Source organism: Mycteria americana, chromosome 6 (assembly GCF_035582795.1).
Source record: "Mycteria americana isolate JAX WOST 10 ecotype Jacksonville Zoo and Gardens chromosome 6, USCA_MyAme_1.0, whole genome shotgun sequence".
Lineage (NCBI taxonomy): Eukaryota > Metazoa > Chordata > Aves > Ciconiiformes > Ciconiidae > Mycteria > Mycteria americana.
In genome coordinates this window covers 46,704,773-46,731,769 of record NC_134370.1, presented here as the reverse complement: position 1 = coordinate 46,731,769, position 26,997 = coordinate 46,704,773, and the positions used below count along the sequence as shown (strand labels likewise).

At 55.9% G+C, this 26,997-nt stretch overlaps 1 protein-coding gene across 3 annotated transcripts; it reads left to right on the top strand.

Annotated features, from left to right (window-relative positions):
- SHF (Src homology 2 domain containing F) lies at positions 1 to 24,415 on the top strand. Of its 3 annotated transcripts, XM_075505517.1 has the most exons (7): positions 1 to 672; positions 8,157 to 8,286; positions 9,347 to 9,565; positions 11,171 to 11,308; positions 14,570 to 14,741; positions 15,118 to 15,237; positions 18,741 to 24,415. In XM_075505517.1, the coding sequence occupies exons 1-7, from the start codon at positions 181 to 183 to the stop codon at positions 18,925 to 18,927; spliced, it is 1,458 nt and encodes a 485-aa protein (XP_075361632.1). In that variant the 5' UTR covers positions 1 to 180; the 3' UTR covers positions 18,928 to 24,415. The 3 variants fall into 3 exon arrangements, with proteins under 3 accessions (XP_075361632.1, XP_075361633.1, XP_075361634.1); XM_075505518.1 differs by lacking the exon at positions 11,171 to 11,308; XM_075505519.1 differs by lacking the exons at positions 11,171 to 11,308; positions 14,570 to 14,741; positions 15,118 to 15,237 and having other exon boundaries at positions 18,741 to 18,909.
- Positions 24,416 to 26,997: the final 2,582 nt, after the last annotated feature.

Sequence of the window (26,997 nt, the reverse complement as noted above, 5' to 3'; positions counted from 1 at the left end):
CTGTGCTGTGTCGGGGGGAGCGGGTCCGGGGAAACGGGGCGGGCGGAGCGTGGGGAGAAGCCCCGCTCGGAGCAGCCGGCGCGGCGGTTCCGGCAGGTGGCACTGGCCGCCTCCCCCGGCCGCCTCCCCCGCTCCCTCCCTGGCCCGGGCTTCGCCGCTGCGCTCAGTCCGCCAGCGCCGATGCTGCTGAGCGGAGCGGCGGCCGGCTCGGAGCGCGGTGGCGGCGGGGCGGGAGCCGGGGCGGGAGCCGGGGCGGGGGCCGGCGGGGCTCCGCAGTGCGTGGGCACCATGGCCCGCTGGCTCCGCGAGCACCTGGGCTTCCGCAGCGCCAAGCCCGCTCCCCCCGCGCCGCCCAAGCCCGACTACCGCGCTGGGCCGCCGCCGCAGCCGCCCCCGCCGCCCGGGGGCGCCGCCGAGCCTCTGGCCGCCGCCCAGCCCGACATCGTGGCAGCGTACCGGCTGCAGAAGGAGCGCGACTTCGAGGACCCCTACAGCGGGGCGCCGCCGCCCGCCGCCCCCGACGGACCTCGGTACGTCTCACCCAAGCACCGGCTCATCAAAGTGGAGGCCGTTGAGAAGGTGCCCGCCAGTCCCCCGCTGCCGCCGCTGACACCCGCCGCCCCCAGCTCACCCCCAGCTGGCCCCGAGCCACCCGACGAGCCACCGCAGGAGGTGAGTCGCCTGGCACAGGCACCCCACCGCCCTCCCCGGGGTGCCCCAACTCCACGGCCAGGGGGGATGCTCTGGGTTGCGCCACTGAACCCTCAGCGCCTGCTGCGAGGAGCAGGGCTGGGACCCCTGGGGCAGGTGGAGCCCAGCCACCGAGGGCTTGCCGTGGCAGGAGCCACACAGCCAGGCTCCACAGGGGCTCCCGCTTTGCGTTCCCTGTGCCCCAGCAGCACCAACATGCCGGTCACATGTCAGCAGTAGCGGTGTTGCGGGGGCAGTCCCGGCTTCTCCTGCAGCTCCCGCGGGAGGCAGGTATAATCCCCAGCAGGAAGCGCCGCTTGCCGAGGTGCGAGAGCGCAGGGCCTGCTAGCCACCTTCCCTCTCTCCCTCCATTCTTGCCATTTCTTTGCAGCCAAGTGCTTGGTGCTTTACAGAGGTGAAGACCTTCCAGCCTGGGAAGGCCCTGCACAGCACAGGACTGTCTCCGGTGGCCTTTGATGCTGGGGCCAGTGGCCCTGGGCCTCCTTCCACCCCGCACTTGGCGGCGTGGATCTCCCTCTGCCCACTTGCCAGGGCCTGCCAGGGCCAGCGGTGGCAGATGGGCCCCCCTGAGCTGCTGGGCTGCTTTGTCAGGGAGCCTCAGTGCCTCTTTGTCTGCTGCCTCCCAGCTGGCTTCTCAGGGGGTGAGAGCGGGGCCTGGCGCTGCCAGTGCTGGAAAGGAGGCAAGAAATGTCCCCCGTGAGAGGCAGGAGCCTGGGAGAAGTACCCTGCAGGGAGACGGGCTCTGAGCAGCACAAGGACCTGGTAGAGGAATAAACCCGCTGGGGCTGTGGCCATTGGTGCTGGGCTTCTTGGTGGAGAGACTGATGCGGGGACTGCACAAATAAAGGCAGGAGGGGTAATTAGTGCCTGCCAGCGCTGCCGCCTGCAAGATGGGGCTTGTTGAGTGAACTCGACAGGATTGCAGATCTGGCTGGCAGAGGGAATGGTGGATACAATGATCCCATCCGTGGTCCTGGCATTGCTGGGCAGCACAATGAAACAAGCACTGGGCAAAACCTGCTCGGGAGTATTTTAAGCAGATAGAAAAACTTGTCGTTGGTGGATCTTGGAAAGTTGCTCGTACTGACTAATTGCTTTAAGGAGGTTTCTGGAGGGGCCTGGTAGAAACCCCCTTTTGAGGCAGGACCCTGTAACTGACCGCTGTGGGCAGCAGAGGGCACTGGCAGTGGGGACTGGAGGTGCCATTGTGGTGATGCAGTTTGCTGAGGCAGGCTGGATGGTTTTTCTTCTGGAACGTGTGGTGTGGGATCAGAGGGACCAGGAGTGGGTGGTGGTCGTAGGAAGGACTCAGACTGTCATGTGCAAAGAGCTGAGCAGGAGATGTGGGAAGTGGGGACTGCCAACAGGTACAGCCAGGGCTGCGTGGGCATCCAGGGGCTGGGGAGAAGCTGGGAAGTTTAGAGAAGAGCCAAAATCTGGGATATGTTTGGGGAAACCCTGCTAACAGCACGAGGCCAAAGAAGACCCTTCATCTTATCCAAGATAGACAGTGATTAGATTATCTCCTTATCTCCTGTGTGCCTCTGTGGGGAGGAGGTTTCTAATTCTTCAGGGCTCCAGTAAGTGAGGGACATAGGCAGAGCTCTGGAGGCTGGGTGAAGCTGGAGATAAGGTGGGAATATTTGACAGTGCATGCAACTGTCCCTTAAAACAGTTTCCCTGGAGGAGCTGTGGAGCATCTCTGTTGGGCTTGAGCACCCTTTGTGGCTCCCATCTGCTGGTCTTGATGGGCTGAGCGGTGAGAGGGTTCCCCGGTTGCTGCAAGGTCGTGGTGGTCCTTTCTAGAGGTGGTCCAGGAGGATGGAGGCACCTGCTGGAGGGTTGCTGATGCTTGTGGCTCTTGTTCTTGGCAACAATGTCAAGATGTCCTGGAGCATGTAAGGCATGCCGGGGCCAGGCTGGAGCCTCTGCTGAGCTCTTCAAGCCCAGATGATGGTTGTGGCAGGGGGCTCAGTGCTCCCATGCTTAGGAAGAGGTCGTGGGCACTGTTCCCTACCTGCTGCAGGGACTGGGACTCCAGAAAGCCCATGGATGTGGGCCTTCAGCTGGTGGTGATGCTGAAGATTAAGGGAGAAGTACAATTCTAGGTACAGGCAAGGTTTTTTGCTAATGATTGACAGTGAAAAACACTCTAATAAAATGCTTGGCCCTTCCGAACGGGGAGGACAAGGATGGACAAAAGTGGATGGAGCAGCTGCCAGTTCCTGGTTGTGTGGTTTGGTCGAGGCCGTATGGTTTGTGGTACAGGCATCATGTTGAGGTTGGGGGACCAACCATGTTCCCCAGGAGACCTTTGCCTGCTGTAGCTGTCCTGGAGAATTGAAGACGGGAAGGAACATCTTGGCAATGGCATACCTCCTGCCTGGGCCACGCGATGCTTTGCCGTCATAGCACGAGTTGTCACATGGGATCCTGCCTTGCATGGGATCTGCAACATCTTGTGGGGATGCGCTTAGAATGAGCTCTGCAGTGGCTCCTGCTCCATTACAAACACTTGCTGGACATGGTGGGGACCAGCACAGGTCCTTCTCCATCTGCTTGGTCTGGGCAGTCCTTTCCTTACAGCGGTGGGCAATGGACTGGCCCTGTGTGGCTCACCTGAGAGAGGTGGATACCCTGGAGATGTATTCTCTGCTGTGCTTGGATTTGGTGTGAGGAGCAATGCCACCAGGATGCAGTGGGGAGAGATTCAGTGAGGGACCTCCCTGCGTGAGGATGCCTGCGCCCAGCGCACAGCATGCTTGGGGATGAGGTTGAGGATCTTCCCAGGGAGGGCTTTGTCTTGTGCCCGCCGGGACCGGCTACTGGCATTTTTGCTGGGAGCACGGGGTCAGTGCCATGGGGTGTGGGAACGGCCAGCCAGGAAGCTCTTGGGCGTGTGTCTTTCCTGTGAGAGCCTCCCCGAACTGAGTCAGCCTGTGCGATGCCATGCTGTCCACCCTGCATTCCCTCCTCCTGTGCCATGGGTGCAGCTGTGGGGTCACCACCTGGCCCAGCCGTTCCCCTCGGGCAGGGGACCAGACCCTTCTTGGAAGGCCAGTACTCGGTTTGCTTTTGGGTTTGGCTTCAGTGTCCACCGAAAGCCAAGCTGCAAGATGGGTAAAACTGAGGAAATTTTGCACCTGACAGAGTGAATGAACTGAGTTTGCTTGTAACTCAGAGTGGCTCCAGTGTGAAACCCAGCAATCTCCTGGGGTGATCCCAAACACGCTTTATCTCCAGGGCAAGAAACTTGTTTATAAAGTGAAGGATCTCCCTGGGTGTCCTCTGGGAACCCTCTATAGAGTGGAGTGTCTTTTTGTGGTAAAAGGTGGTGGCAGGTGGGACGTTTATATGGGGTTGAAGAGCCCCTGCTGTGCCCTGCAATCTCAGTGTCTGAACTGTGAACTCTCTTGAAGAGCCACCGTCTGTCACCTTCCCTGGTGGGCAGCGTAAATATCGTTTCACTGCGAGAACCCAGTGATGATCTGGCCCTTTACCTTAATTTTCTTTTGGTTTTCTTTTTTTCTTACAGTTGGCATAAATAATAGAGCGAGAGCAGCCTCGGTACTGCAGCAGGGATCTGGGTGTGCATTGCCACAGCAGATAAATGCGTGAGAAATACTCACGTGCACAAAGAGGTGGTGTGTCCAAGTGCCAGTGGTGCCTGGCTGCTCTCTGAAGGACTGCTTTGCACTAAGAGCTGTCCTGGGACAGTGGCTTTGCATGTCAGGTGTGTGCTTTGCACCTGAATGATTTCAAATCTAGCAAAGCTTGTATTGTGTGTGGGCAGGCGATGCCTTGGTACCCTGGCATCCGAGTGGTGCGCTGGATCAGCCAGGTGGTGAGCAGCTTCCTCCATGACATGGGAGGTGAGCGAAGTGTGGAAATGCCTGGCCTTTGACTGGACCAGGGTGGGTCTGGGGCAGCCCTGGGAGCTGCCGTGCCCACGGCTGCAGCTCCTTCCTGCACTGGGGGAGCAGCTGTGTGCACTGCGGCTGCCGCAGAGAGCCCCATGCAGCTCATAAAGTCCAGTGTTTGGATTAGGAAATGTCAGAGATGCAGTTTCCCAGGCAACCTTAATTTGGCCCCACGTGCAAGGGCATTAGGATGCAATCGGTAATTGCGTGATCCCCACTGTTTGCCCTTTAAGAGCCCTGCCCCATTCCTGGCACCGGCTGGAGCCTCCAGCCCCTCCAGCCTCGGGGCTCAGGGTACCATTCTCGTTTGCTTGATTGTGCATCCCAAGGTTGCAGTGCTCCTGCAGACAGTTAGGAGTTGCCTTCCAGCTTTTCCAGGGCTCTCCACTGTAATATCTGACCATTTAAAAAACAAATGGGTTTACGTTCTTAGCACCGTATGGTGGGGAGGCTTTGCTCCTATGAAGAGGCATCCTTGAGAGAGTGGGGGAGTAAAGCCAGTGTGGCAAAACCCCACTAAACCTAGGGAGCTTGGAGACTCAAGCCCCTGATCTGAGCCATTTGCTCTGGGTCTGAGCTAAGCCCAGCAGATCCCGTCTAATTGCTGCTGAGCACCTCTGCATCCCCCTACAAGCAAAATACCCAGTTTTAGGGCTCTCAGCAGAGATGTGTTGGGATTCCCCACGATCCGCTGCTTTCTAGACCTGGAGCTGGAGGCACCTGAGTGGGGGCCACCCTGCGAGCTTGCTGGGGCTCATGTGTCCCTCCCTCCCTGGGAAGACAGACTCAGGCGCCAAGGAAATACAGAGGGGGCTTTCCTCTGGTTGGGAAGCATGACTGCTGTGTGCGGAGGAGCTTCTCCGCTGCCGAGCTGCTGTGCTGGTGCCCTGTCTTGTCTGAAGCTGCTCTGTGTTTATGGGGTGGGAGAGGGAGGGTCCAGGACCGGTGCCAGCAGCGAGCTGGGTCTACGTCTCCCTAGCAAAATGCATCTAGGAAATAGGGTTCATGGCAGGTTTGAATGCAGGCCGGTTGGGTTTGGGGTGGGAGGAACGAGCAGGCAACCCCTTTCTGAGCCCAGGAGGGTCAGCAAACCACATTTCACAGCCCTACAGCACACGTGGAGCTGTGAGAGCTCTTTGCAAAGGGTGAGTGTTGGGCATGGCGTTGCCTGTCCACCTGTCTTGCAGGCGCTCGCGTGTCGAGCCTGTGCATTTGTGCGTGTCGGGACGTCTGCCTGCGTGCTTGTGCCTCCCTTGGCACTAGCGCAGTGTGAATGAGCTGTCACCAGCGTGGGACTGTGCTCTGCAGATGTCATTGCGGCGGAGCAAAAACCTCTTTGCAGCTTTCCAAAGCAGCCCACGGGATCTCCTGGCTCTTTGGAGCGGCGGGCGCTGATCTGCCCTTGGGATCTCGCAGGCAGCGAGTGGCAAGCACCCGCCTTCTGCAGGCTGAACTCTGCTTTGGAGAAGAAAAGGGTGTTTAGAAAACAGAGTGGCTTCCCACGGTGAATTTGCAGTCGCTGTCGCTCATCTCCCCACCCCACGGGTGTTAGGTCAGGTCCCAGTGACCAAGCAGCTGCAAAAGTCACCGGCAACTTAGATTTCCCTGGAGGGTTTTGCCCCAGCAGTGGCAAGCAAAGGGCGGCAGCCCCCTGGGCTCAGCGTTGCCCCTTGGTGTCCTCGGTGCCTGGCAGGGGTTGAGCGATGCCACGTCTCCCTCGGATGATGGAGGCGAGAGCAGATTTCCTGTCTCCCACTGCAAAGCCAGGTGCTGGCTGTTCCTGCAACCCTGTCCTGGCTCACTGGCACTGGGCCCTGCCTGCAGAGCCAGCAGGAGGTTTTGCTTTTTCCCTCTCATCCGGTGGAGGCCGGTACCCCAAGCAGCCATCTGTCCTGCTGCTGCCTTGCCAAGGGATAAGAGTGTCTGCTTGCTCCCATGCTTGAACCCCCTTTGCGCTTGTCCAGGGTGGCTGCGAGCCCTGTGGCTGGCAGGTTTTGCTCTGGGGATGATGCTCTGCTGCTTGCTCGTGCCCCAGTATGGAGGGGCTGGGCTTGGAGAGCTGCCCCAGCTCCCCACTGCATCGGCTGCACTGGGGAGCCTGGAGCCCGGGATGTTTATAGAGGAGGTGGTGAGTTGGGGTGTGGGGAGCTGCGTTCCTCCTGCAGCTCAGAGGGATATGAAGGCTTGGGGCTGCACGGAGGTGTTTACAGCTCCAGTTCCTGTTCCCTTTTCCTGCTGGGTTTTGCTGCTCAAGGCTATTGTCAGGCTGTTTTGCACAGGAAGGAGGAAGAAGTGTTTTGTTTTAAGCTGATTATGGGAGCCGGAGGGGAATGCATGAGTGGCCCTGGTCTCCAAGGCTGGCCAGGAGCAGGGACAGTGTAGCAGTGAGGATGGAGCCTGGCGCCCGGTGGGATTAAGCAGCCACTGCACCGTGCTCAGGCTGTTTGGTCCTTGCTGTAGGAGCTCTGCGTAGCTTGCATTGTGGTGGCAAAACCCATCTCACTGGATGGTCCAGCCTGGGGTTTGCATCCTGGTGGGTGAGCAGACGCTGGCAAAGGTGCTTGGGTGCACTCGGACCCTGCTGGAAATATTGCCTGGCCCCGTTTTGGGACCAGGCTTTTGGGCTGGAGGCGGGATGTACAGCTCCAGGCTTGCTGGGGGCTGCGGCATTGTGTGGTGGGCTGCTCCGCCCAGGAAGCTGCTGAGGTGCTGGAGCAGGCGTGTGGCTCCAGCACTGGAGGGGATTAAGCTCTGGGACATGCCCCATATCCTACTGCAGGATCGTCTCCTTTTCGCTAGTAAGGGCAAACCTTGGGCTTTTTGTGCTGTCCCTGTGACATGGCACTTGAGAGGCTCCTGGTCCTGCTTCCCGGTGACTCCTGATTGTATGGAGAAGCCCTGCCTTGTGTTACTTGGGATGCATGTGGGGATGCTGCGGGGGCCTGGGACGGAGGCGAGAGGAAGCTGTAGGCTGTTTGTAGCCCTTTTTTTAAGAAATGTCTTCAAACAAGCCTGCAGGAGCCCTGGAAAATAACCAGTGAGTTCCCAGTTGTGCCAGTGCCAGCTGACACCCCTGTACTAGGATCTGCGCCCCTTCTCCACTGTGGGTGAGGAAATGTGGCTGCATGCGGGGAGAGCATCTGCATGCCATGGGGGGACACAGCACTGCTGGCAGCCCCCTGCTGTGGTGGGGGCCTTGCCAGGGTGTCTGTGCGGGTGCTGGCAGCACCGAGCCGATGGTAAGGGAGGAGGCCGGGCCGCCTTCTGCTCTGCTTGGCTCTGTCCCAGCTTTCGGGACAAAGGCTGGAGCATTTCCATGGCTAAGCGCCGGTGCCTGGAAAGCCGCTGGCTGCCAGCACCTGCTCTGTGGGGCTGCCATGATGCAGGCTTGGGGTCCCAGCTGCTGCTCTGGCTGCTGCTAGCAGAGCTCATGGTGAGGTTTCAAGGGGCTTCAACTGGTCCCTGACCCCCGCAAAAAAAGGCAAGGAGTACCCTAACCCTTCTCCTACCCTTCCCCTCTTCCAGCTGGCTGTCCTGGAGGACTACGCAGATCCCTTTGATGCGGCGCAGGTGGCTGGTAGCCAGGCAGGGCTGGAGAAGGTGACGGAGAATGATGGATACATGGAGCCATATGAAGCCCAGAAGATGATGGCTGGTAAGGTGGAAGGCTCTGTGCAAAGGCAGTCTTCGTGCCTCTGGTCCTTGCTGTGTGAATTTGGTGGCCACTGTACTGTCTTCCTTGCAGCCTGTGACAGCACCAGGTTCTCCAGACCAGGCAAACCTGGGCGATTGCTGTGGTGGTGCACAGCCACTTTGCAGGCAAATTTTCACAGCTTTAGCCGTGTGCGATGGGCTTGCCGTAGCCACAGCACTCGCAAAGGCTACCTGAGCACTAAAGGCACCTTGATACTTCTGCCTGTGGTGCTGCCCCCTGGGAACATGGTGCCTGCCTGCCAGGCTGAGCCAGGAGAGACCTGACATTTGATGAGTCTGACATAAGACTAAGATGGCTGTGGGAGCTATTTAATTCGGTTAGGACTGGGCCAGTGTGCTGTCGTCTGCCGCAGCAGCAGGGTCCCCAGTGGACTTGTTTATGGCTGGAAAGCAGGCGAGGTGAGAGCATGCGCTCCCGAAGGCATCGCTCTTACCGCTGTGGAACACGCAGGGTCGCTGTGCCGGCTTGTGCGCTCCAGGCTCTGGCTCTGCTTTGCAATCTCGTGGTTTTCCTGGAGCTAGTGGTTTCTGGAAAGCTCATGCGGCTTTTTGGACTAGACCATTGCATTTCTTGGAAAAATCGGCACGCGGCGAAGAGGCTGCTTGCGTCTGTGGGGGAGACTTTTGTTTTGCTCGAGGGAAGGGCATTTTATTAAACTAGCCATGCTGGGTGTCCAGGGAAGAAATGCGGCCTCGCTGCTCACAGGGAATCAGGCTCTGGGGCGCTCTGTCCCATGGACCCTGCTTTGCAGGGCTGCCTGAGAGCAGGGATGTTGTACTGTGGGGAGAGAAGGCATCTTGGTGCTGTAGACTGCTCAGGACCTGGCTGCCCAGCAGTTCCCCTGCTTCTGGCAGGTGCTTGCTGGAGTGTCTCCTCCATCGCTGATTCTCCCTACCCCACATCACCCTCAGGTGAAATTGAGCCCTTTCATCTAGCAGGGCTTTGGGGACCATGGCTGGGCTGTGTTGAGCTCATGGTCTTTTCCCTCTTCTCTGGCTAGAGATCCGCCAGAAGGGCTTACGGGAGGCTCCTGCCCGGCCGCTGCACCTCTACGACACTCCCTACGAGCCTGTGCTTGGAGGGCTGGATGTGGATGGTGACCGCCCAGTTTGCCCCAGGCCCAGGGAGTCCCGGCTGCCTGAGGATGATGAGCGGCCACCGGAGGAGTATGACCAGCCCTGGGAGTGGAAGAAGGAGCGGATCTCCAAAGCCTTTGCAGGTGAGTGATGGGAGCAGGCATAAAGGATGGATAGCAGCCGTAAAGCAACTGATGCTGTGTTGCATTTTGCAGGGGGGAAGCTGGCTCCTTGGGGTTCTGTCATCTTTTGGGGGTCAGTAGTGTTGGCCTCTGCATTTCTGTGGCTCAGGGAGCGCTCGTGCGCTTGCAGAGGCTGTTTCTCTTCAGCAGGGAGCCAGGCTAGTTGATGGAGCTGCCTTGTCCAGTGCCCATCTCTCATTGCCTCTTCCCCCGCTACTGATCACAGTCTCCAGTGCAAGTTGAATTGCAGAGGAGAGGCTTGACCCTGGACTCAAGCAGATCCCTCCTTCCTTGGGGCAGGAGGAGAACTGGGCGCTCCCCCAGGAGCGTTTGGCCAGGTGATCATCCAGCACCCTGACCTATTTATCTGTGCTGTGGGATTGATTGTGTTTGTGTTTGTTAATGAGGAAATCCATGCTGTGCATTAGCGCTGGCTTCTCCGCTGGTGCTGGCTAATTGCCACGCTCTTATCTAGGATGCATTTTAATTGCAGCAGCGTGCATCTGTGCTGCAGCTGGTGTGCACAAGATGCTTGAGCTGGTGGTTGTTGGTGCTGCGTGGGGATGCTGGCGGAGAGAGACGTGGAGATTCGGGCTTGGGAGTGGTTCACCTTTTGGGTTTGGGCTCTGTGAGCTGGAGATGTGTGTGCTGCGCTCGACGCCATGGCATCTGCTTGTGCCTGGGGTTGCACTTGTGCCGCTGGGACTCAGCTGGGCACGGGGCTGGTGCCTGTGATATCCTGTGCCAAGGTTTTGGCTTGTCGGGCTCTGTCATGAAACACGATGTGCTGCTGGGCTGGGTTTGTGCTCCGGATCTGGGCAGATAAGCCGCCTTGCTCGATGTCCCTGGGTGGAGGTGGTGTGTTCACAGGTCTGGCTCGTGCGTGGATGCATGTGGGCGCTCCCCAGGGTGCTTCAGGCTTGCTCCAAGTCCCAAGGGAGTCAGGTTGCCGTGCCCTGGGACTCATTAAGACTTGCTGCCTGTTTTTTTCTGGAGCCAGAGCAGGTCCTGCTGTGGCTTGCAGGGCATTTCTCCTCTCCTGCGATGCTGGGATCTCTCTGCTGGCCCTTCCCCCTTTTGGGGGCCTGCGAGATGCCTGCTGATGGGCACCTGGTACCGGCATGAGGCAGCAACCTGCTGGCACCTGGCAGGGGAACGTGGACCCCGTGGGGTGGTCAGGAAGTGCCTGGGGCAAGATGGATGCATGGGCAGGACAGATGGCAATGGGATGCTTGGCTAACGGACGGACATGCACATGGGACAGGGGTGATCACAGGCTCCCCCCCCCCACCCCAGAGAGGGTCAGCTGGGAAAGCTGAGGCAGGAGCAGGGTCTCTTCATCAGGAATGTGCCCCACGTCAGGCCTGTTCCTGCTCGGTGCTGGGGAGGGGACAAGATGGTCAGGCTGGTGCAGGGCTCCTGGGAATTCAGTCCTCAGGTCTTTCCCCCCACAACTGCTCTCCTTCTCCGTGGGCTTGGTGTTGCTGACAGTTTTTTCTAAGCCCTTTCTTTCTCTCTTTCTCTTTCTCTGTCTTTATCCACACCCCCAACTCCCCCCCCATCCAGTTGAAATCAAGGTCATTAAAGACCTGCCATGGCCACCACCGGTGGGACAGCTCGACAGCGGTGAAAGCCCCCTGGACGGTCAGTCCAGTGCCTCCGTCCCTCCGCAGCATGGCCAGCCCAGCTACGAAGACGCCAACGGTGGGTCTCATGTGACAGCGGGGTGTCCAGGGAGGCTGCAGCTGGTGCTCGCTGGACCCTGCCTTGCTGCCCTGCCAGTGCGCGGATGCTGCGACACCTTGGAGCTTGCCCAGACCTGGCAGGGCTCTGCCCACTGCCTGCAGGCGCTGCCAGACATCCACCCTCCTCCTCCGCCTTTCCCCAGCTCCTCCTGGCTCATTCACTTGTCCTGTGCCGGCCACCAGACATTTGTCCTTGCCTCTTCTGCATCTTCTCCAGCTCCACGATGCCTCTTTGCATGCAGCAGTCGAGCTGCATCAGGGGATTATTCAGTGGCAGAGTTATTACCTTCTCTTTTGTTCTCTCCTCTTTGCCTCCAAATTCCCAGTGTTTGATGGCTGCTTTTATGGTCTTCTCAACAACTGCTCTGAGCATTTAGCTGATGTTTTCTTGCAACTCTTAATACCCACGTCCCTTACAGGTGTGGTAGCAGCTAATTCAGATCCCACTGCTGAGGTTGAGGTTGTTTTTTTCCCCATGAACTTCACTTCGTCATTTAGCACTGCTCCGTTTCCTCCACTATTTTATTACCTTGCTGCTCAGTGGCAGGAGGTCCCTCTGGATTCTTCGCTCTCGTTTTTGCTATCCTGAACAGCTAAATCTCCCAGGCACACTTTGTCATCTCAGGTTTGCCTTGTTGTGGAGCCCTTTTTGTGTGTGCTGAGCAGCAGAGCTCCCATGTAAATCCCCTTTGGACTCCGCTGGCAGTCTTGCTTATGAAAGCCAAATATTGCTGCTTCTCTTTTAACCCATTATTAATATTTTAAGGATCTTGCTCTTACACTGGGATGGATTAGAGTTTTGTCAAGAGCATTAGGTGGGGGGGTTTGTTGAAAGCCACCCAGGCTTTCGGGGTTGGGCTGGCCTCATTCACATGCTGCTGCTGTTGCAGGGAACTGGGACGGATCTGTGAGACGTCACTTTTTCTCTGCAAACTGGTGGCTGTACCCTGGCATGCTGTGTCTGCCTGTGCATCACTAGCGCTGCTCCTGGTAGACACTGCAACGTGCCAGGTGCAGAGGTCTGATTTCCTTATCTGCAGTTACCCAGATCCCTGCAGAGCTTCGTAAAAAAACCCAACAGTATGGCTTTTGCTGCCTCCCAGGTGGGTTTGAGCACGAGGTTGCACATGACAGTTGATTTCACTGCTGATCATAGGGACACCCCAGAGTGATGCAGCTGCTCTGCTGGGGCTGTCAGGATACTGTTCCAAACCTGTAGGGATGCTAAAGGCTGACATCAGTCCTGAAAAAGAAAGGTCTTGGCAGGGGGAAACTTCCTGATCCTCTTCCTGCATTCCTTGACACCTGAATGCAGGTGTGAAGAAAAATTAATTTCTTTGCTACGCAGCCTCCTCTCTTCCCCATCATTTATTATCCCCACAGTTGCTCTGACATGCATCCTGCTCCTGATGAACGCATCGGTTTGTAATTTTTCCTGGTTTTAGCAACACATTCTCTTTTTTTTTTTCCTGACTTGCTTTGTTGTGTTAAGTTTATCTTGCCAGAGTTTTGTCTCATTTTCTACTTCCGCTGCCTGGGGGTGATGTGAACTTCTTGAAGTATGTCTTCTGACTCCTAGGGGCTTGTTTTTAATATCCTGTTTAATCATGCACATGCCTCTGCCTCTCTCTGAAAGGTGGAATGCATTTCTTCTGAGCCTCTAACATGTTGACTTTGTGCTGCCAGCAAACACTTCAGTGTTTTGATTGTCTGTTTTTTAACGATCGCCCCAATTTTTTAAAGTGATGAGTTGAAATTGAAGCCTGGATGTTATGTACAAGGGTAAGCCTGGCCAGTGAAAAGCCAGACTGCTGCAGAAGCAGGGCTTGTCAAACCTTAATGCCGGGCACCTCCTCCCCGAGCTCCTTCTCGGGGGGTTTTAAGCCATGCTAAGCTGGAGAGGATTTTGGCTGGGTTTCCTTTTGGCTGCCTTCCTCTCTTCTTAGTGCTGGCGGGGCTGGAGACCTTCTTGTCTGCGTAGGGCCCAGACAAGGTTCCCCTCAAATATCCGCCTTAGAGGATGCCCTGTTAGAGAGAGAAACATCCCTCTCTGCGTATTTTTTGCCTCCACTCCACAGCAGCGTGGCCTCGGCATCGCCCTGCTTTGCTGCTGGGGCCGGGGGTGGGGGGATGCTGGAGCATCCCCTCACTGCCTGCAGAGATGGGGTTGCTCCAAAAGCCTTCACCTGTGCCTGGAGCCCCAGCGGGCAGAGGGCTGAGCCAGGACCAGCCTCCCCCTCCAGCAGATGGGGAGCACAGTGGCGTGGAAGCTACCCACCCCGGGATGTCCAGCTTGTCCTGGGGAAAAGGGGAGCTGCAGTGCCTGGGCTCGGCTGCCTCCAGGGCACCTATGCCTCCACGGCATCAGCCACCAGCAGCCTCACGTCAAGGCGGCTCTGCCCGATCGATAAGTAATTTGTGCGAGGGGGCTTGCGTTGCAGGGGAGCAATAATGAACTCTCTGGAGGTTGGAGAAACAATATCGTTAATGCTGAAATCATCCCGCACAGAAATAACAGTCAGTGGGAGGCTGGGTCCCTGGGGCACGTCTCAGTTAATCCCCCGCCACTCGCCAGGTGGCACGCACTGGGCTGCCCCACTTTGTTGGTGTGTGGGGGCCCGGCCCGTGGTTGGGCTGGGGCTGGGCAGGTGGCTGCATTGGGGAGGCACCTCGCAGTTGAAATGTCCCCTTCCCACCTTGGGGAATTATTTTTTTCACCCCAGGAGGTTTACTTGTACTGGCAGAAATGTGTCCATCCTTTCCAAACTGACTGCTCCCTTTAGCTCCATTTCCCCCTCCTCCTCTTTTTTTTAATTTAATTTCCCTCCCCCCAAGATGGGAGAGCCTCTCCTTACTGCTTTTCACATAACTCTATGCCACAACCGCTGAATCTCTGGTTGCATTAGCAAAACCTCTCTGAGCTTTTGAAACCTCTCTGGAAAATATTTCCAGGGGCTTGGGCGCTGCGAGGACCCCAGTCCTGGCATGGTGGGGACCTGACCTTGTCTATCCTGGGGCACTGCAGTCCCAAGAACAGCAGTCCCAAGAGCTGCCCTGCCCTTGCTTAAAGCAGGAGGACAGGGCAGCGCAAGGGGACCAGTGTGATGTGACGTGATGTGGCTCTGGCTCTTTCTGTGGGCTCCCTCCACGGGGGGAAAGCTGGGAGCCCAGCCTGTCCACCTGTCCCTGCCATCGGCTGCAACACATGTCTGTCTTGCAGGTCCATCAGAGGGGCTGGGGTACGGCCGTACCTCACCCTGCAGGGAGGAGAAGGCCAGGGCTGCCCTCAGGCATGGCTCCAGCAGCCTCAAGAGCATGAAGACACTTATCGCTGAGCCTGGTCCCTTTGTCGGGGAGAGGATTGACCCTGCCCTGCCCCTGGAGAGCCAGTGGTGAGTCCTGCCTGCCCTGAGCGCTGCTTGACCCCTCTGCCTGCTCCAGGATCCTTGTGGCCATGCCACGAGGAACCCTGGGGCAGACCTGCTTCTTCCCTTCTTCACTGGTCCTGCGGTTCTGCCTGCTTGTCCCTGTCACCCTTCTTGTAGTCGTGGTGTCCTCATGTGCCCTCTGCATCCCCCTAAACTGCCCAGCAGGAGCCTTGACGCTTGTCCTCCAACCCTGGCGGTGCCACCCGCATCCTCTCCTCGAATGTAGCTGCTGTCCCCAGGGAGGTACTGGGGGTGCTGGCATTGCTGCTGCCATGGGGCAGAGTCCTGCCCAGGGTGTCTGCTCTTTGCCTGACACAGCTGGTCCCTCTCCCACCTGCAGCTGGTACCATGGGGCCATCAGCCGGACAGACGCGGAGACGCTGCTGAGGCTGTGCAAGGAGGCCAGCTATTTGGTGCGCAACAGCGAGACCAGCAAGAATGACTTCTCCCTCTCCTTGAAGTGAGTGAGCCCAGATGGGGCTGGGGGTGGTGGTGGACCCACAGCAGAGGTGATCCAGTGCTGTGGGTGACCCCTTGCGGGTGGGTGCCCCACGTGAATGTGTGCCTGTGCAATGGGGTAACTCTGAGATGACCACGGGGTGGTCAGAAATGGCTGGAATATGAAGTCTGCACTTCTCTGCAGTGTGGCACAGGCTTCTGGTTTGGTGTCTGGCAAAAGTATCTCTTGGGAAGGCTTGTAGATCTGGAGGCACACTGCTCTTCCCTTGGCAGCACTAGTAATCCCTCAGACAGATAAAATGATGTGCCTCACTGCTCACTCGAATGTGTCTGGTTACAACTTCCAGCTCTGGCTTCTTGTTACCCTGTTTTTTTTGTAGCTTAGTTTCATGGGAAAATAAAGTTTGTGTGATCCCATTGTTGATGGAAACATGGGTACCTATTGTTGCATCCCCAGCCCATGTAACTGTTGAAGCCCTTGCTCAGCCATGATGTAGAGAGGGCATTACGCTGCTTTGGTTTCCCAGCAGGGAAACCTCACCCCCACAGCACAGCTTGGTTTCTGCTTGGGTTTTTGGGGGGGATGTTTGCAGCCTCTCTAGGTTTTCCAGATTCCCTTAGTGCCAAAACTGCATGAAGCATCGCTGCATGTGTCCTGCCAGGGAGAAGCTGCGCATAGCTCCTCATCCAGGTCTTTCAGGACTCTTGGGGCAGCCCAAACTCATGAAATCAAAGCTGTTACTGTCCTGAAGATGATGATGGATTAGCAAATACCTTCTTGCCCTCCTGCCAGACAAAATATATTAGCTCTGTTCCTGGCAGATGTGAAAAAAGTATTTATTGAGTACTTCAGTCGTCTCTGCCCAACAACAGGCCATGTATCCCTATGCTTTTCTCAACATACTCTAAGTTTCCCCCGTAGTCTCTGTACCTGCATTGCTCCCTGGTGATTTCAGCCTCCTCTGTTTATTTCCCAGTGACACAATTGTGAATTAGATTGCTCTGTGTCTCTATTTTTTTACACTTTTTTGCTGCCTTCAGCACCAAACCAGGGCAGAAGTTTAGCTGAAAATATTCTTTCTTCCTTCTGTACCTGTAGCTTTTAGATCAGACAACAAGCCTTTCTGGAAAAGCTCCCTTCTGTCCTTTTTTTTGTCAGAATTTTTACTAATGTTTTAATTTTCTCAATATTTTTTCCTTGCCCTGGCTTGCGAGCAATTTTGAAGCAACAGCTTCTGCTGGTTGATGAGTTGTATTCGAGGCTGTGAGAGGTCCTCTCAGCCATCGCCTTGTGGGTGGCATTAGCCAGCATGTATGTTGGAGAGCCTGGGAGGTGGCGTTGGGGTTGTGGATGGGGTTTCCTCCCTCGCCAGTGTGGGTGCCCTTTCTATCACCTCTCTACAAGCCAGTCACCCATTTCTTTGGGTTTATTCTTTATTCCTTACTTCTTACTTCCATCCTTAGCCTTGTGGCAAAAATGGCCAAATCCTCTTCTCAAATGGCACGTGTGACTAGGACGTGGCCTTGCAGGAGCTTACCACCTCCCCAGAGGAGACTGCAGCTCATCCAGGAGCTGCTTGGGCATTGCCTGTCCACCAGCTGTGGTTGCAGAGAGCCCACAGCCTCAGAAGCATGATTTTTACTCCATTGCCTTTCTCTGTAGAGCCTTTTCAAGGAACATACCCTGGGACACTTTTTGTATAACTGTAAACTGGCTGTCTACATGTGTCTCTTTATTTATTTTTTTTTTTAACTCTTTCATTTTTAACTTGAGGAAGGAGGTGCAGCAGAGGAGATGGTCTGAAGGAGGGTGCTGACCTAAAGCCCTTTTGTGCTGCTTTAAAGGAAAATATGCACAAGAGAGAGCAGCAGGAGCAGCTGTACCCATATCATGTCAGGTAGCCGGAAGGATTTATAACCCTGCTGTGACAGTCCTGTCTGGTCCAGGCTAGGCAGCCCCACATTGCCTGTTGGGGGTAGAGTTGTAGTGTTGTTGCCTCAAATGCCCAGGGATTGAGTCCCTCCTGGCTCGTGCCTCCGTGAGAGTGGCCGAGGCCATGCTGCAAAGGTTTGGGTCCTTCCTCACATCTGTAAGGTGCTCGGCAGGAGCAGCACCTGCCTGTTGTCCTCATCCCATCCCTGCTGCTGGCTGCAAGGCTGTTCGATTTGCAGCGTGTTCCCTCAAGCATCTCTCTGGTGGTCCGGTCTCAGTCACATCCCTGAGCTTGTGACAGAGGCCTGGGGAGTGATTTGGGCAAAACACAACCAGCATCACCTCTCTGTGGACCTGTATGGCAGCGCTCCAGCTCTGGACTGGCACTGATCCTGTGCTGGGGTCCTGCGCATCTCTCCCCTGCCAGTGCTAGGCAGGGGCTGGGTCTGTTTGCGGAGAGGGTGCAGCGCCGAGGGCAGCACTTGTGGGCAGCTTTGTGTGTTAGCGGTGCCACTGTGTGTGTGTGCAGGATAAACCCATGCACCTTCATGGGGTGCCATGTGTGGTGCAGCCCCTGCAGCTCTTCCCTGCACCCCACTGCTGGGACACAGAATGCGGCCGGCTATCGCATTTCCTTGGCCCCTGGCGGGGGGCTGCAGCTCTCCCCCCTGCCTTCCCCCAGGGCGGCTGGGGCTCCCTGCCTCTCATCGCTAAATGGATTGCAAATCCATTCTGCTAATGCAGCTGGGCTGTCCATTACGGGCACCGTCTCCAGCTGGGGGGATGGGAATGGCCTGTGCAGTGCTGGAAGCGGTTCAGCATTGCTGATGAGGTCCTGTCTGCTTTTAAGTCATCAATATTTTGCCGTAATGTGCATTCCAGACGCTGCAGACAGGCTGTGGCTCTCCTCGGAGACGCAAATTAATAGCAACAGGGCCATTAGCCCGACACTTGGAATCGGAGCTCGTGGCAGGATCTGCCTGCGCAGCCTTGCGTGGCTCGGTGCCCGTGCTGTGCCGGGAAATGGCCTCACTATGCTGAGTGGGTGTTATGGAGCCTGCAGTGTTGGTGTGTGTCAGGGCAACAGCCTGCGGGCCAAAGGAGAAAATCCTGCTTTGCCACGGTGAGGCTGGTGATACATGAGACAGGCGGTTGCAAAAGGGGCTTTGCTACATGCCAGGGCGAAAGCCCCTACCCCTATGTCACCCTGCAGTGAAAGCCCCCGCTGCTCCTGCCTGGGCTGTGCCCTTGCTTCCCTGCCTCCACGCACCCACCCCAGCCTCAGGCACCGTCCTTGTCCCCGGATGGACCCCTCGCACCCCACTGCGTGGCTATGCTCCCTGGGGGGGACATAGTGCAGCATGGCCAGCTGTGTCCCTCCCTTGCACTGTGGGCTTCGTCTGGAGTTGGCCAAGAGCAGGATGGTGTGGGCAGAGCTGTGGCTGGGGACAGGAGCCAGCAGCATCCCCCACAACTGTAGGAGCAGGCTGTCAGCCCTGGGGGGGGGCAGGAGCTGACAGGAGGCCAGGGCCAGCTGCACCCCGTAACCCTGCCTTGATCTCTCCTTGCAGGAGCAGCCAGGGCTTCATGCACATGAAACTGTCCCGGACCCAAGAGAACAAGTACGTGCTGGGTCAGCACAGCCCGCCCTTCGACAGTGTGCCGGAGATCATTCATCACTACGCCAGCCGCAAGCTGCCCATCAAGGGGGCTGAGCATATGTCCTTGCTTTACCCGGTGGCTATCCGTACTCTATAGTCCTCACCCACCATGAGTCAGGCTTGGGTGCACCCGAAACTGGCCCATCCGCAGGGTCGAGCGCTACCATGCCAAGGATGGGCTCCGGACCAGCAGCCCGTGAGCAGCTCACTGGGCACAGCTGGCACTGTTGGGGATTGCTGCAGCCAGACCCCTCGTCACACTCTCTCGGGGGGCTCCCATGCGACGGTTTGCCCTCTGGGACAGTGCCAGGGGGAACCCCTGTGTGAGGAGCTGAGTGGGGCTTGCTGGCTGCCCACTGCCCTCGCCTGCCTCTGGGCAGAGCTTGGGATACAAGGACTGGAGCTGGGGCCTTGGAGACGCCTGGGGGGGGCGATGTGCGGGAAAAGGGGGAGAAATCATCTGTTAGCAGGCCTGAGGGTGCCTGGCTCTGTCCATGGGAGACAAAATGGCTGTGCCTGCAGGCAAGGAGGCTGGTGGGGGGCGAGTGGGGGCCTGCCTAAGGGCTAGCGAGGCATGGGGGGCCAGGCCAGTGGTGGCCCCCACCCACACAGGTGCTCAGTACTCGCTGCCATCCTTTGACAAATGTAAATAGTGACCGGTCTCGGCCACGTGCGCAGCACCACTACCTAATAAAGCGGTGCATGGTTGCCTCCTGCTCCATGGGGACTGTGCGCCTGCATCCCACCACCTCGAGTGGGGGATTGATGTGGCAAAATGGTGGGGAGGGGGATTTTATGATACAAAAGCTCTTAAGTGAATTGATTTTTTTCCTTCGCTCTTGCATATGCTGAGACCTGTGTGCCTGAGCAGTCCAGCCAGCTCACCCATCTGAGACACAGGGGACAAGGGATGTCAGTGGTTACATTCTCACTATGTCTTTGGGACCCTTTGTGGGCAGCAATGAGCTTATTTTGGACTTTCCTGTTAGTCCCTGTAGAAGAGCGTGCTCTTTGGGATCTTTTGCCTCCTTGTTTTCCTTCATGCCTTGTAAGTCTTAGGCAAAATTGCTGAATTTCACAGATCTCCTGTTCTCCTCTGGGTATTTAGTGGCTCCAGTCCTGTTCTTTGTCTTCCTGACGCTTTGTCTTTGGGCCAGTTTGCTCCTTCTCTTCATTTGGCTGAAGCTACATCTGGTGCTCTGTAGCATTTAATGCATACCTTGCCTTTTAACCCTGTTCCTGGTGTTACTTGCTGCTGTACCCACGCACGTACGTTTCCTCCATCCATGCTTCAGACTAAGCTCAATCTCGCTGTTACTCCCCTGCAGTGTGTTCCCTTTCCCCTCCACTCCCTGGGTGGTCCTGCTGTGTTCAGCAGAGGGAATGGCAGCGGCAAATTCGCTGCTGGACCAGCAAAACCTTTTGCATCAGTGGAGCAAAGCACTTGGGACAATGGTGGGATGTGTTAGTGGTGGCTTGATGAAGGCTTTGTGAAAAAGCATTGTCCTTCCCACCGCCTGCTCCCAGGAAGGAGCTGGTCCTGCACGTTTGCTGGGCAGGGATGGAGGTGATTGATGGGACTGCAGGGACCTTGCATGGGTGAGCGCTGTAGCCACAGCAGGAACCCTCCTCTACCATCCCGGGCTCTGGGGTTTTCCATGCTCGAGCTGTAGCTGGGAGATTGCTGTCCTGGCTGCCCATCATGGCTTTGAGCTGCTGTGGGGACCATTGGGCACGGCCAGTGTGGTCCCCGAGTGCGTGCCAGGGTTGGGAGAAACTGTGTTGTTTTGTTCCAGGATGCCTCAGCCTCTGCTACTCCTTAAAAGGCAGCAGTTTGAGCTCATTGGGCGCGCGGTGTCCCCTTACAGCCCTCCTTGGCTGCTGGCAGCTCCCCGGCTGCCTCTCTCTATCCCAGGGAGGCATCTTGTCTGGCGGGGACGGAGGTGACTCCAGCTGGAGGGTTTTTCTCCTGGCAGTGCCACACCAGAGCCTGCAGAAAGGGCTGGGGATGTAGAAATCTGCAGAGATGCTCTTGGGATGCCCTTGCTGCACTTAAAAGATTTCAAGGGCCCTTAGCAGCCCTGCTGTGCCCTGACAGCTCCAGCACAGAGTTCATCCCAGGGGATACTCTGCCTTCTTCATGGCTACAGCTGGCAAAGCAGAGGCTTCTCGGTTCCATGCAGCCAGGGAATGAAGGCACAGGAGAGCCTCCCCACATATTGTGTTGTGGCTTTTTTTTCTTGAGAAACTGTGGCAGGGAGCAAACTGCCTGGCAGCCAGTGCTGGCTGTACCAGTGAGCTCGCAGCCTTATGGTGAGATCCTGCCCAAGCAGCATGGCTCCATCTCAGGGGCATCCCTGCTGAGCGCTAGGGGGTGTGAGACCTGTGTGCATTGCACCAGCTCCCCAGAAACAGTCACGGACCAGCAGGACTGCTCTGGAGCTGGGCTTTGTGTCGAAGTGCTTCAGCTAGGCAGCTCTTAATACTCCCTGTGGCAATTACATCCCTCCTCAGCCCTCTCTTCTCTAGGCTAAAGAAGCCCAACTCCTCAAGCATCTCCTTGTACAACATGTTCTCTGGCCCTGACCATCCTAGTGACCCTCTGCAGGACTCTCTCCTTGTACTTGGGGTCCAAAACTGGACACAGTATCCAGATGTGGCCTCACCAATGCCAAATAAAGGGAAAAAACCACCTCCTTTGACCTGCTGGCTACACTTACATGATAACTTGGGTTGGAAGGGACCTCAGGAGGTCTCTAGTCCACCCTCCTGCTCCAAGCAGTGTTAGCATTGACAGGAGTCAAGAAGGGATATCTTTTTTGGAGAGAAGCAGAACTACCCTAAGCCCAGCTAGGTTTTTTTACCCTCTTCGTAGCATTACCAGGAGGGACTGGACACCAGGGATAAAGCATAGCACTACCAGGGGGGACTGGACACTAGGGATGAAAAGGGCTGCAAATTCACTGCAACCTGAGGGCAACGCCTCCAGCTCCATGTGGGCCCTCATGTGGTGGAGGAGGATCAACAAAAAAGATGTCAGAGCAGGGTGCACGACGCAGAGCCATAGCAAAGAGCCAGCCCACAGCTTGACATCGGGTCAGGAGATGGATGTGATCTCAAATGGGGCAGATCCAAGCAGGTCCTGGGTCCTGTTTGGACCTGGGGAGGTCTCATTTTGGGATTCTCACAGAAAGTATAGAAACCAGACTCTGGGCCTGGCTGGTGCATTGCATCCTCTGTGATGGGAGCTGATTGGGAGATCCCCAGAAAATTTGGATTGAACCTCTCTTTGCAAGGGTATTTTAGTGCTACCTTTTGCGGTCCCATGACTGAAATGAGTGGTGTTTGGAAATAAGAGCGGGGAGGCAGCCATGTGACAGGTCTAGAGAGGTGATGGGGGATCCCCATTCATGAGGATGCTAATCCCCAGGATGGACAAGGGCCTGAGCAACCTGATGTGGCTTTGAGGTTAACCCTGTTGGTAGCACGAAGGTTGACCAGAGACCTTTGTCTGTAGCAATTCCCAATCCACTTGTCCTGGAAATCCCCTGTGTCCTCCCAGCTGCCTCTGTTCTCTGTCCCTCCTCCCTGCAAGTGAAACAGCTCTGTCATTCATTGCCTGCTCTCTAGTCCCTTGCTAAGCCCTCCATAATTGCCAAGCTGTTTTAACATGCTGCAGGCCCTGATAATGAAGGAAGGAAGTTTGTTTCGTAATTGGATTAGCACTGCTGGGAACATGCTCTTGCATGGTGGTCAGGGCTGAGCTGGCGTGGCCCCCGAGCCTTGTGCTGCTCTGCCTGGTTGTGGGCCAGCTTGGGGCTGCGCTTACTCCTGCACAGGACTTCACTGGCCAAAAGATGTAGTCTTGCAGGAGGAAGGCAACCAAGAGGGGTGAAAGGCTGATTCAGGGCAAAATTTGAGCTTGCCCTCCTTGGAAGCTGGGGTGTGTTTGCTGAAACTCTGTCACAGTCCCTAATGTCTCCCACCTGCTTGGAAATAAAACACTTGGGTTAGCCTCAAGCCCAACATCAGCCTCATCACCCACCCCAGCACAAGCCATCAGGGCTCCTGAAGGCCTCATAGGCTGGAGAGCATCACCAGTAACTGATCCTTGCGGGACTGGGTAAAACCCTCAGATGTGTGTAGGGTGTGGTCCATCATCTCTGCCCCCTCCCTGTCCCTCTGGCCTGGAGAAGTTCCCTTAAGCCCAAGCCTAGTGATTAGTTTAAAACCCCAGCCCTAGCAGTGATGCGTAAGTTGCTTGCGTATCACTGAAAACAGTGCCCTGTATTCTGTCTCCAACCACAGCAATCTGCAGAAGGATCAAATAACCCAACAACTCAGCTGCCAAAGTTTATAGCAAAGCAGAGAAATTTGTTCCTGATCCCTGCAGGCTACCAGCAAACTGTGCAGTGTAGCAGATATGTAGCACACACATGCACGTGGCACACACATGGCCCAGCTGAATGCCTCCTTTCAAGTCTTCTTGTAAAGACCAACATATTTGATAGAAGGGGCAAGTTTCAGCTCCTAACTCGGAGACCACCCTTGCTCAGTCCCTTTGGTATGCTTCCCCAGCATCATCTCAAAGCAGTTACTTGCTCCTGGTATCCTGTTTGAAAATTGTCCCAAAACATCCATGCTTGGATGCCTCCACCTAATTTTCAGTCTACACTTGTGAGCAGTTCTCTCCTTTTCCTTGCACAATTTTGGAGGCATGTCTCCAAAACAGCATGCTCGGGCAGATGTTCTGGGTGAGATCTTCCCAGTGCCTTGCTAGTGATGTGGCTGTGTCCCTCCCAAAAATGCATCCCAGACATGATGACTCCACCCTCCCAGCCCTGCACTGCTTGCTATTAACATTAGTGGGGTCATCCCAAGACTGGGATGGAGGAACAGTGCTAGAAGCATCTCTTTGCTCAGAGATACCCCTTTTAGTACAACCCATCATTTACTTGATTACCTGGCTCATCCTCTGCTATATCCATACCAATGACTTCCAGCATTGGAAACTGGTTCATATTGGGTGGCAAATGAAACTCCTCCCTTAAATCTAACCAGCCTAAATGCGCTGCATCAGCTTGTCTAAGTTAATTATCAAAGGAAAATCATGTTACACTGAGACAATCCCTCTGTGATAAATTCTGTTTCCATTTGCCTTCCTCTCTTGAATCTGGGTTTCCTTCAGGGTTTCCTCAGAAGGGCATGAAAGTCTAGATAAGTTTTAATCCCTCTTTTTCCTTTTCTGGATGTGGGAGGCACATTTGCTGCATTTGTTTGCTATTTCAGCCATATCCAGGTTATCCTAAATCTGGTCCTTATTTCACAGTGAGGTGACCTTGCTCCTTTCCTCCCTGAGTTCATGCAGCACCTCCTGGTTGACCCTCATCTCATGCATTCAAAGTGTGTCCTCATCTGGTGGTCCTGCCTCAGGCATTCTCTGTCCTTCATATCATGCTCAGCCTGATAACCTGCACAGCTAAAAGTCTTTGTCTTAATTTCCAGGATAAATGTATGCATGCTGAATTTTTCTCCATTAAATGGCAGCGCACAGCAAGTCCTGATCTGTGCCTGCATGGGATCGATGGGCTCTCTGCACACGTGTGTTCTCCCTCACTGTTCCTGTATGGGGTAGCCTTGCTGCGCGTGTACAGTGCACTGTGATGTACTGCCCATATGCAGGATTACAGCCTCTCTGCGCATGCACAGCGTGTCCTGATTTACTGCACGCATTAAGGGTTACCTCTCTGCAAATTCACAGCACATCTGGTTTTAGTGCCTGCGCTCAGTGCACTCACTCTGACCATGAACAGCATGTCCGGATTTACAGGGAAGGCTCTTGCATCTCTGCCTCTTTGTAGATCACTTTGAGTCACTGCTCCACATGCCACTGCCCCTCTCCAAGGGGAACAGTCTGCCTGATTTGCCCCTTGTGCATGCGGCAGTCTTGGATTTACTGCATGTGCAATGGGTGGGCACTCCATGCAGTGTAGTGTGGCCTCCATGTGCTCACAACATCCTAATGTATTGCACATGCTTTCCCATGCATGTGCCTTGTGGCCCCTGGGCAGGCACATCAGAGCGGTGCTTTCTGCATGTGTGCAAGGCACTAGCATCGTGTCCTGACGTCTGAGCAACCCCCAACTCTAGTTGGTAATTTATGGTAAAGACTGCGGGCTCTGTGCTGCACCTAATTCCCTTTTCCTTCTGCATACGCAGGCTGTCCAAGCCTCCTCTGCTCCCATCTGCTCTGCCCCTCTCGTAACTGCATCTTACAAGGGCTGAGATGCAGCCTGGCATCACCATCCTGGGCTGTCCTGGCTCATGTTCTGCTCTGGAAACTGTGGGCTGTGTGGTGACTAGGTGTTAAAGTCCTGCCAGAGGTAATGGAGGGTGTCTGTCATGGGCAGCAAGTCTCAGCATCCTGCCAGATGCCATTTAAGCTAGAGTCCCATGTGCTCCCCAGATTGCAGCTCCAGTAACTGAGGTCTTCTCAGGGGATGTTTATGGGATCCCAATGACTTCCTCTAGTGGCTTCTGCCTCCCTGGCTTGGGAGAGCAAAAGGGGATATCAGAGACCCCAGAAATGCTTCAGAGGGCAGAAGGGACCATGCGGTCCAGAGGAGAGTGTTGTCACTTGAAGAAGTTGCTGAATGTGCCCATCCAGGCCTACACCAAGAAAGGTGAGGAAGGCGTGACCCACAGCCATGGCCTATGGCAGCCTGTGAAGGAAGCATGGGAGAGGCAGGGTCTCCCATCCCTTGCCCTGGGAAGGTCACCAGCCCTGTTTGTGATGATGGTTACCAGAGCATGCAGGGAGAGCTGCCAGCTGGAGCTGGCTGGGGCTGGGAAGGAGGAGGTACAAGCTGAGATTTCTCCAGTTTGTTGTAGGGAAGGTGGTTCCTGGTTTTCTTCTTTTCCAGAGAGGGGCTGAGTTAAAAAGCATCTTGCCCTCTTCTGCTGTGACTTGTACCTGAGCTCCCAGATGCCGTGGGCTGGGGGAGGTAGTCCAGGTGGGACCAGGAAGGGCTGGAGAGTGCATCACCCATGTGGTGAGGGCTCTTGCCCTTGCATTTGGCTTCCAGCCAGTCCCAAAGGAAGCAGCACATCATACACCAGAGCAGGCAAGAGAGCAAGTACAGGGATGTTGCCCAGTCCCCTCTGCATCGCAGACCCTGCTTGGCTGAGGGTCTCTCTGAAAGTCTGTCAGTCAGGGTGACCCCAGGCTTTGTGGCTCTGGCACTGCTGGCCCCGCAGACAGCATGGTAATTTGCACTAGCAGCGGCTGCTCCCATTATCAGCACTGTGATAATTGTTCCTGCTGGGCTGGTCCCACTCAGGGCCATTAGCAGTGAGATCCTTTATCATTGTACATTTCATTCTCATCTTGGCAGCTGCAGTAAACGTCTGCCTGTCAGGCTGAACGCCCGTCAGGATGCAAGGTTGGGTTGCCCTGTGGTGGGTGATGATTTTGACATGCTTGCAGGTTGCTTGGGGTGTGGAGTGGGAGCATGTCTCTCCCATGGCTTGATGCAGGGATGAGACGGGGTCTCTCATGGTGGTGTCAGGAGGGGGGGACATCCCTGCATTGCGCTTCCGCTAGCTTTGCTATCCATTCAGCAATACAGCTGGTCTGTCCCTGGTCTCTGCATGTCGGGACGGGGGATGGGGGGGGGGGGGGGGCGCAGGGATAGGCTATCCCTCCTTGATGGCGGAGGCGCTGCTGATTTCCATTTAGATAGAGGAATTTCAATCTCAGCTTGATGTTTCCTTGCCACAGTGCAACTCAAGACCCAAATTTCCAATTTGCTTCCCCATGCAATGCCAGATGCTTTCTGCTGGCTTGGGAACTGAAGCGCATTAGAGATGCTGCAGCCTGGCAGAGGCGGACAGTCGAGTATGTGAACATGGATGATTATATGTATGTAGCTCCATGGAGCAGCTGGCACGTATGGCTTCTCCGCACTCAAATTTGCTGCACTGCCTGCAGCCCAAAGCACTCACATTCCTCTTATTAGCTCCCTTCTCTACCCCTCTTCAGGGACAGGAGATTAAAACCAGCATCCAGAGTTGGCCCCTGAGATACAGGATCCGAATTACTTGGAGGACAGAGGATGGTCACACAAGGGGAAGTCACCCAGATGACCATGGCAATGAGGGCAACCAG

Excerpts from the sequence above, each read along its gene's own strand:
- SHF (XM_075505517.1), top strand. The coding sequence starts at position 181 with ATGCTGCTGAGCGGAGCGGCGGCCGGCTCGGAGCGCGGTGGCGGCGGG. Across the intron at positions 8,287-9,346 it reads AGCCCAGAAGATGATGGCTG|AGATCCGCCAGAAGGGCTTA; the intron begins GTAAGGTGGAAG and ends TTCTCTGGCTAG. Across the intron at positions 9,566-11,170 it reads GATCTCCAAAGCCTTTGCAG|TTGAAATCAAGGTCATTAAA; the intron begins GTGAGTGATGGG and ends CCCCCCATCCAG.